Genomic DNA, 10,345 nt, shown 5'->3' with positions numbered 1-10,345 from the left:
AAGTTACGAATGCTAGTTCTTTAGAGCAGTGCCTAAATTTTAGAAAATAGAGCAGCGTCTAGTATTTATGTAAAAGAGAAGTAGGAGCAACATTACATAAAATGTGACAATGGTTGGCTGCAAGTGCAGGTCCAACTATGTTTACAACTACTTGGTTAATTCAAATCAAATGTGTTTTGATGGTGGCAAACACTTGCCTAATATTACTCATTTGTTAGATGTCATTGTGATGAGCAATTGCTCATCAATAATTTGCTGTCAAACTGGCACTATTGATCGATGGTGTTTAATAAAAAATTATGTTTACATAAAAATATATTTTATAATAAATTGTTTTTTAATTAAAAAAAGTACACTTTTTAAAAGGTAAAATTCAATTTGTTTGCAATGTTTACAAATTATCTCTTTTTTATAAACTTTTTTTTTGTTAATTCACCTCCCCAAGGCCATGAAGGCCACTCCAGTTAAGGAGGCTACTTTATTTTTGGTTACAATCATCTCTCAACTTTTTAACCCAAAACACGAAAATGACGAACAAGGCTGCTGTGCGGAGAAACAAGTTGAGCGTGGTACTACCAGGAACGTGATGGGGATCAAGCTCGAAACTTCTTGCTTATGAGGCGAGCGCTCTACCACTAAACCACTACTGTATTGGTAACTGCTTAACTTATACCATTTTAATGACTTATTTTATAATTTTCTAAAATTAGTTAGTCAAGGTTTGCACAAGTTTCTGATATGCATGGATTCGCAACTGAGCCATTCCATATTTTTAATTTTTCACGTAAAAAGATAAAAAGTCATACTAATATTTAATTATGAAGTATTTTCAGAATTTTTCTTTTAACCTTTTTTTTTTTAAGTTTTTAATTACATTTTTTCAAACAGAGTGATTGTTATGTTCATTATCTCTAGTAATTTGTATAATGTTTGTATAATTGGCAATATAAAAGAAAAAATTTCAGACATCAATCAGCCTCAAATGCGGTAAATACATTTATAAATGAAACCATGTTATTCTTTTTTTTAATTTATTCCATCATTACAAAATTTATTAACCAAATAATATATTTTACAAATAAATAGCAATTTATTTTCTTATTTTCCTATTATATAAGTATTGAAGAAAAATGTCAAATATAGCAAAAACATTTTTAAAAGCAAAAAGACATCAAAACGAATAAACGTAAGAAAAAAAATTAACAAAATTTCTTATAGTTAATTCGCTAGCATACATGGCAAATTAGTTTCTTAATTATACGTACTGATAAAATCGTGAATAAATTGCATATCAAAACTTTCAATTGTTGTTAAATTGTTATAAAAGATAGTTTTAATCAATGTTTTTTTTCATCAACTTGTGTAAAATTCAGTAGCTAAAAACAACAACCACTCTAAAATAAAGAATACAAAAGTTGTATAAAAATCTTATTAAAAAAAAAAAAATTTAATTTTCTTTTTTTAATTATTAAATTTTCTAGTTTATTTAATTAAACTTAATATTTCGTTACAACTTTGTTTCCTTATTTTAGGATTGTTTTTTTTTTCCCTCAATAGAGTTAGTTTAGTAGTTTAGCTTTTTGCCGCAAATTATAGAAATGCTTTATAAGTTAAAAGTTGCAAACTGCTATGGTCAGTGTGTCTAAGAAAATTACTTTAAACATGGATGAACAAGGGGTGTGACCGCATGAGCTTCCTGGGAAGGCTTGCTAAAGGTACTGATATGATAAATTTAGGTATTTATTTTAAGAAGCATTCAAAGCAGATGTGCATAGAATCTGGAAAACTTTGTATTTTACAAACTGCTATTAAATTATTTGAATTTTTAATGGATATCTAAATAGTTTCTAACTCTTGACCAGCCAAATGGTGCTACCTATGGTGTCACGCAGTATGGCTAGATATGTTAAGACTTGCACTATGGCTAGATAACGGTGGCGCAGTGGTCGCACACTTGCCCCAGAAACAAAGGATCCGTGGTTCAAACCCCACCTATGGGCAAGTTTTGCAATATTGGTTAGGAAGGAGGCACGAACTTCCAATTAAATGTTCATCTGCTGTGCTCTGTGATTCTCAGGACTTCTTAGGGCACCTAAATAAAATTAAAAAAAAAAAAGATGGAAAGATCTGAATGGTTTAAAAAGACATTTGCTTCACATTGCTGCAAGCCTAAAGGTTTCAGAGTCCTTTTTCTAGATTGCCTTGCCTTACCTAAAATGCCAGAACTAATTCACTTAGCAAAAGAGGAGAGTATTATTATTTTTAAGCTACAGGCTCATCAGCATAAAAAGTAATGGTTGATCAACAGTCAAAATGACAAAAATTGCTATTTTAACATTCCAAATTGAGTTCTTGCCAGTCATGGTTGACCGATTTTTAAAAAAAAAACAGAGTTTTAAAAAACAAGATTTGACAAACAATCAGGATATAAATTGGAAAATGTATATACTACAAATTCATAAAATCATTAAAGTGTTTGAGGTTGGCAAAAAATTGCTGACCATGTTTCTATGTTTTACGTAGGGTTTTTCAAAAACAGTGGTTTTGAAAAAACAGCTGTTACTGTTTTTCAATTTCAAAAAAAACAGCTGTTAACAGCTGTTTTTACTGTTTTTTAAAATTTTATAAGAAATTAAAATAATTACACAAGTTAAGGAGCAAAAAACGTCAATGTCCTTATTTGTCAATGTTGTTTACAAAAATAAATTTAGAAGCTTTACTTGAAGAAGACTAAATAAATAAAGCAATTAAAAAACGTAATTTTTGAATTTTATTAAAGGATGAAAAACTTTAACTATTTATTCAGCTATTCGAATACAAACTACAATTTTTTCTTCATTTTTTATAATAAAATTTTAAAAAGACAAGAGCTTTAAGTGACTTGTCGGACAAACGCGATCTAATTTTTGTGCAAAAATTTGTGCAAACTGAAAAAACACGCTCAACGTCAGTTGATGTTGGTTTAATACTTAAAAGTGCATTGAATAATTTTTAAAGGTTTTCTGTACGTTGTCCAGTGTCCTTATAAAGAGTGAATTCCGATTTTAACCATTTGAAATCTGATCCAGTTGATGTTGTTGTATGTTCTTTACAAAGAAGCAAGTTTAATTGTGAAACAAGTGATAGACTAACATTTTCAGAATCGGATTGTATCGACTCATCTATTTCAGTTTCTTCGTCAAATCCAAACAATCGAGAAGCAAGACGACCGGCAAATATCAATGTTGCTTTTGTTGGAGTGTTTGAAGGATCTTTTAAACTCTTTAAAAGATTCATAACATCCTTGTTCAATCTTTCATCAGTACGGATTTTCAAGTTATAGTACATTTCTTCACTGATTTTGCTGTTGATCATTGACAATTTTTTAAACATAAACTCCAAAATTATTTCAGCACTTGCTAATGTTGCATCTTCCTGACTTAAACGTTGAACTGCAAGTTTTATCGGTTCCATAGCATCATAAAGATTACGAAGAGCAATAAAATCAATAGAATCCAAGATGTGTGTCGCATTGAACTCAAATAAAGTCTCTCGAATTGCCATTTTAGTCTTAATAATCGAGTCCAACATGGTTGGAATTGAATTCCAGCGAGTTTTTACATCAAGATGTAGTTCAATTTCATGTCCTGTTAAAGCTTTCACTTTACTCAAAAAAATGTTGTTGCAAACTGTTGAATATTTTATGAATTTGACAAGCTTTCGAGAATTTTTAAGCAAATCGTGATAACTAATTTCAGATTGTTCAATGTCGTCATCATTTAGCAAATCAAGGCAATCATCAAAGCAATCACTTTCATCAGATTCATTGCTATCAAAATAGTGTTCCTCAATTTCATTCTCTTTCTTATATAAAGTATCGCAGACACCCAAATGTAGAGCATGGTTTAGGCAAAACTGGCCAATTATATCCACAAGTCTAATGAATTTTTTATTCACTGCTGCTCCATCCTGAGTTGAGCCAACAATATCTTTGTTCATGTCAATTCCAAATTCAGTTAAATGTTGTTTCATAGCAACAACCATGTCTTCAGCAGAACAAGATCCAACAATGCGAACAAGACCAGTTTTAATAGTGACTTTATCATCGCTGTTGTGTATATTAATTCCAAAGAATCGTCTTCCTCTTATTGTTGTATATTCGTCTACGCACATACTGAATTTTGCTACATTAGCAAGTTTTTCCTTAATTATTTCAACAACTTTTGCTTTCTTCTCGTTAAAATTTTCAATAATTAATTTCATGACATCACGTTCATTAGCTGGAAGTTTGTAACCATCTCGTGATATAGATTGACGAATATAATTGTTTCTAGTTATTGCTCTAATTGAAATACCATCAGTTGCCATATCTGTAACTATTTCTTTGAGGGATTTTCGATTGAAAAATTCAAAAATTGATTTTGTTCTTTTCTCTGCTGTTGGTTCTTCTTTGGATGTGCCAGCTGCTGACCTTTCAAAATCAATTCCATGTGTCTTAAGATGTGCTTTTAATGTAGTTGTAGAATTTCCAGAACAGACAATGATTTTGTTGCATCGCGAGCATTGTCCTTCGAGAGATTTTGTTTTTGGATTTTTTCGTTTTGTAGCAAAATCCCATACTGACGATATTGCTGAAATATATAAGCATTGTTATTGTATTCTTAAATCAAATTAAAATGATTTAATACGTACTGTTAAATGTGTTACTTTTAAAAACACCCTAGATTTTACTTTCTTCTCTTTGAAAAACACGAGGAAAAACACTAACTTATCACCAATATGTAATATTTTTTAAACATGAAAAAGTCGTTAAAAACAGTAAAAACAGTTCTGAAAAAACAGCTGTTTTCTGTTTTTCATTTTTCACCAAAATACAGCTGTTTTACTGTTACTGTTAAACAGTAATGAAAAACCCTAGTTTTACGGTAAGATCTTTGTATTAAATTTTTTTGCAGATCTCTAAAAGATTGAGGTTGGCAAATTATTGCCGAACTCATTTTTCCTAATTCCAAAGGTTGATAGTATTATATATCAACTAATCTATTAATTTTATATATCTATTGATTATATATCTAAAGTATTATATACCTATTGATCTAATAGTTTTTTGCTTAACTTATTTAGATTGCTTTCATTTTGCTAATAGTGATAAGTTCTAATTTTATTAATATTTAAAGAAAAATGTTCAATATATTATTTTAATAATAATAATATGTAATTGCTGTATTTATAATAATAATATGTAATTGCTGTATTTATAATAACAATATGTAATTGCTGTATTTATAATATATATAATAATAAGTAATAATATAACTATATATAATTGTTGTATTTAACTAAGAATATTTTTTTTCTTTCAGCTGCACTTAGTTACTTAGTTTTGGTTTTTTTTTTTTTTAAATCTTTTTATTTATTTTCTTTATTTTTTATTAAGTTTTTGGCGCAAATTGCAATAAATAAATGAATGGTTTATAATTAAATTTAAAATTGCTGTTTTGAAGTGCATATACTTTCAAGAAAGTGCTCAATAAACTGAATCAGAGCTAAAATATATTCTTGTGGAAAATAAAACTACTTGATTTTCACAACTTTAAGTTTCATGCTATTGCAATCATCAGGTGAAATACAACAAGTTAAAATCATGTAGTTTTATTTTCTACTTAAATGTTATACATGTGTGTGTATGAATGTATGTGTGTGTGTGTGTGTGTGTGTGTGTGTGTGTGTGTGTGTGTGTGTGTGTGTGTGTGTGTGTATATATATATATGTTTTTGTTTAGCTCCTGACTAATTCTCTAAAGTTAGATACTCGTGTTACTATACTCGGTCATGTTCAAAGAGGTGGTAGACCTTCTGCTTTTGATAGAATACTGGTAAATTTATATTTTTTTATTTTAGTTATATTTATATTATTAAAATAGTTTATATTTAAAATGATTTTCAAATTAATATTAATCAGTTTTCATATTATAATAATAATAATAATAATAATAATAATAATAATAATAATAATAACAATAATAATAAATGTTCTCATTTTACACTCTTTTACTTTCTTTTACTTGGGAGGGTAAATGGGTCTGAAAATATTTAATTTGTTTAGGTTACAATTATTCCTAATTTTTTTTTTGATTCCTTACACTGAAATTTATTTTCCAGATTATTGATATAAAAATAATTTTTTGATATAGGCAAGTCGTTTAGGTTGTGAAGCTGCACTGTCAATTATTGAGGCAAATGTAGCATCTGAGCCTATGGTTATGTGCTTAGAAGGTTCTCAAATTATTGCAAGACCTCTGCATCAATGTGTAGAATGGGTAAATAATAAAATATTACAAATAACAAATTAATAATGTAAAGTTTACATATTTATAGTAAATAATTTATAATTTGATAACAATTTATTTAGTTATTAATAGTGTCTATAATAATAATTATAAATAATAAGAATGTGAAATACCAACAATATGTCGAATGACATGGAATGATGTAATTGATGCTCAAGTTTGGCAGCATATGATTGGTTGTTTATTCTATGAGATCAAAAAGTGATGACTTTATCAAAACTGTAGTATGTAGTTGTGTATATACAACACTCTTATCATAAGCATTTTGAGATTTTGAGTTGTAAAGAAGATTATTAGTCTAGATAAAAAATATTATGGAGCTAAGATGTAAAAAATATTATGGAGCTAAGATGTAAAAAATATTATGGAGCTAAGATGTAAAAAATATTATGGAGCTAAGATGTAAAAAATATCATGGGGCTAAGGATAGAACTTTGTAGTACCTTAAAGGTTCCTGAAAACAAAGAAGAGCATTGTTCATAAAATACAACTTTAATTGTGCAGTTAAAAAGCAATGATTCAATAATTTTGGTTATTAAAGATTATTATTTGGAATAATTTCTCAGATGCAACAAAAGAGTTATAAAGAGAGCATGCCAGATTTTAAAAGCTTTTGGTATGTTAAGAGCAACAACCCTTGCCTCCATCTAAATTGTTGGAAAAAAATATAGGGATGTTTGTTGTTGGAGGCAAAAAACAATATATTTTTGGAGAAAGCTGTATTTTAGGGCTGAGCGGAAAAGTACTTACACATAAAGTTGAAATAAAAACAAGGTAGACTTATTCTGAAAAATTGGTAAATAAACAGTTTAATTGGAATAAAGACATCTGCAGTGAGAGATGAGATATTAGAGTCATGTTATTTAAAGATTCATAGGCCTTGCTTTGAGATAAAAAGAGGTTTGATATAATTGTCTCTGAGAGTAATGGACTTTAAAGTTAGACAAACTTTTTGCATTGATTTTTTGCTACAATAAAAAGACGCCTGTTCTCAATTGAGTTGTTCTGATTGCATTGCTTGCTTGCATAAAAACAACAATATTTAAGTATTCCTCATAACACCATTTCTCCAATTTTCTCGCTGTTTCCAATCTCTGTTTAATATCTTAGCTTCTTTTTTTTAATTATCTTTTAGAGTCACACCACACATAAATCTGATCATCATCTCTATCATTTCCAGATGCTTTACATCAAATTTGCCCATGTTTCCCATGTTTTACTGTCATTTATCATGACACTCTTGATGCAGGAGATATATAACTTTCTATTTTTCCAATCCTAGTTTTTTCTTAACCATAGCATTAAATTTTTGTTTGTTTCTGCAATCAAACCATCAATCATTAGATTAGTTCTATACTGATGATTTATTCTATCTTTTGAGATCTTAAAACAATAATAAACAGTAAATGACTGAGTACTAAACCATAATGCATACCAACCTTTACTTCAGAAAATCATCACTCGAAATAGTTAAATTTTACTTTACTGTTATAAGCTCTGCTGGTTTACTAAATTTAATCACTGCAGATATACCATTTTTATTCCATTTAAACTCTTTATTTACCAATTTTTTGAAATAAGCCATTTACCCTGTTTTATCTCAACTTCATTTGTAAGTATTTTTCTGTTCAGCCCTTTAGCCTTTTATACAGCCTTCTCCAACAATATCTTGTTTTTTGCCTCTAACAACAAACATCCCTATCTTTTTTAATCATTCATTACAACTCTGAAAATTGCTTTCATTGCAATCATCTGATTGAACTTTATATACAGTTTGTTTTGTGTTGCGCCTAGCCAATCAATACAAATATAATTACAAATTACTCTGTCTTTTTAATTCTCACACTTTTATGTTTTAAATGTTTTGGTTTTTAGATATGTTAAAGGGCATTTAAATAGTTGGAAACCCTGAAAGTTTTTATGAATTTTATAGTTTCTAGCTTTTTTTACCTGGGAATTTTAAAAAGCCAAAAAATAATTGATAGTATTAAGATTAGGATTGCATTTTCATTTATTTTATAAAGTTTATAAAAATTGATTTACACAAAAATGTCTAGTCCAAAAATTTTGATTTATATGGATGCATAACTTAATACCTTATTTTAGTATGTGTGCAATTGCAAATCACTTAACATAGTATAAAATGTCTAATTTAGTGTAATGAAATCAAGGCAGCCTACAATGAGAAAAATTTTAAGAAAGTAGTTGAGCTAAGAGGAAGGTAAGAAGTAGATTTTCTTTTTTATTGTAAGGAAAGATAAGCAGGTTTTCTTGTTTGTTTGTTTTTTTTTGTTATTTTTTTTGTTAGAAAAGACAAGTTTATAGGTTTTCTATTTTTTTTTTTTTTTTTAAGAAAGATAAGCTTGTAGGTTTTCTTATTTCTTATTATTGTCTCGAACTATTTTACATTAGACTTGAGTTTTAATTTTTTATTTGTAGTTCATTTCAAACAAGTTTAGAAATGTACACGATATTAAAACATGCATCTTTTCCCACTGAGAGTAAGCAGGTATTTCAGACTAATTTTGAGAATTAGAAAAACCTTTTGTTTTATAAAAAAGGTTTGTAAATGTAATGCTTTTTAAAGAAATTTATTTATAAAAAGTTATTAAAATTTTTTAAAATTGTTTATAGGGCTATACACTTGGTGTTATTAATGTTGGTGCTCCTGCTGGTGGAATGAATGCTGCTGTGCGCTCTTTTGTAAGAACAGCACTTTATCATGGACATACTGTTCTGGGAATAACAAATGGGTTTGATGGATTGTTAGAGAATAGTGTAACCTTTTTTTTTTTTAATATTTTTTAATTTTTATTATTTATTTGAGAAATATAATTGACCAACATATTTAGAGGTGTATGTTATACCCATAAATACGATATGATAGTATGTAAGATGTAGTATGATATATAGGGTTTTAATATAAAATGTGTTTTAATTTTATGAATATAAAACAAGTTTAAGTCAAGTTCTTTATTTTCCTTGAATTAGTTCTTGGAATAATTTGAGTTGTATTTTTTTTACATATTTTTAATTATGATGGGAACAGCTTTTTGCTGGAAGATTTTTTAATGGAAGAACAAAAAATCTCAAGTCTATCACTTTTTTCAAGTTCAATTTAAACTTTTGAAAAAAGAATTAACTAAAAAAAAAATTCTTATTTACTCCCAACAAGGCTGCAACAACCACTTGGGAGTTACTAGAAAACTGAATAGAGTTAAAGAGCAAGGAAACGGTTGACAAAAGACTTGAAAAGTAGGTTGTATGAGTCAGAAAAATATGAAGATCGGAAAGAGTTCCAAAGGGTTGAAGTGCAGGGAAAAAAACTAGACAAAAGTTTTTAGTGCATGCAGAGACATTAAAAGGATGAAACTTTGGTGAATGACGAGTCAAGTGAGCATGATTTTTGGTTGATGGAAATAACCAAAAAGACGATAGCTCCTTTGAGCAGCGACCTTGATAGTATTTGTAAAAAAAAGAATTTTATGATGATGGGGGAGAGGCTTAAGCTTGGCAGATAGAGCGGGTCCAACTGCATTTACAATGCATTTTTGGACCTCGTCTAGAATAGTAGGAGAATGTGATGCAAATCTTAAACAAAAATAAGTTTTGCACAACCCTTTCTTCTATAAATAACCGGATTTTGGCAACCCTAATTACAGTGATTGTTTATTCCCCTCCTATTATTGCCACGAGATTTGTTTCTAGAACCTTTGAAGGTTCCTTGTCCATTTTTATTTTAATTATCATTAACAATCAAACATTCAACAATGTCTTTATTCTTCAAAGATCCCACTTCTTTCTCAAATTTTTTTTCTAACTGACTTTCTTTTCAGTTTTCTCTTTTCTAGCTGTTTTAATAGTGTCTCCACAACTCACTTGGTATTTTATTAGTGACCCAGTTTTTCGTTGGGCTGACTTACAGGGCTTCTAGGTAAGGCAGGTAGAGGAACCATTTTTACTGTTTTCAATGAAGTTTTTCTTAATTCTTTCAGCCTTTGATAATACTTGTATTTG

At 28.6% G+C, this 10,345-nt stretch overlaps 1 protein-coding gene across 1 annotated transcript in view; it reads left to right on the top strand.

Moving 5' to 3' along the window:
- The window catches only part of LOC100202884 (ATP-dependent 6-phosphofructokinase, muscle type), a 69,064-nt gene that overhangs the window by 40,107 nt on the left and 18,612 nt on the right, over positions 1-10,345 (top strand). Inside the window, exons 13-17 of the mRNA XM_065796412.1 lie at positions 5,762-5,854; positions 6,173-6,298; positions 8,485-8,549; positions 8,768-8,837; positions 8,963-9,106. Of these exons, the coding sequence (XP_065652484.1) occupies positions 5,762-5,854; positions 6,173-6,298; positions 8,485-8,549; positions 8,768-8,837; positions 8,963-9,106 (498 nt within the window). The remainder of the gene's footprint in view (positions 1-5,761; positions 5,855-6,172; positions 6,299-8,484; positions 8,550-8,767; positions 8,838-8,962; positions 9,107-10,345) is intronic.

Source organism: Hydra vulgaris, chromosome 04 (genome assembly GCF_038396675.1).
Source record: "Hydra vulgaris chromosome 04, alternate assembly HydraT2T_AEP".
In the NCBI taxonomy this organism is placed as follows: Eukaryota; Metazoa; Cnidaria; class Hydrozoa; order Anthoathecata; family Hydridae; genus Hydra; species Hydra vulgaris.
Note: the sequence above shows the minus strand (reverse complement) of the source record. Positions and strands in the feature narration are given on the sequence as shown.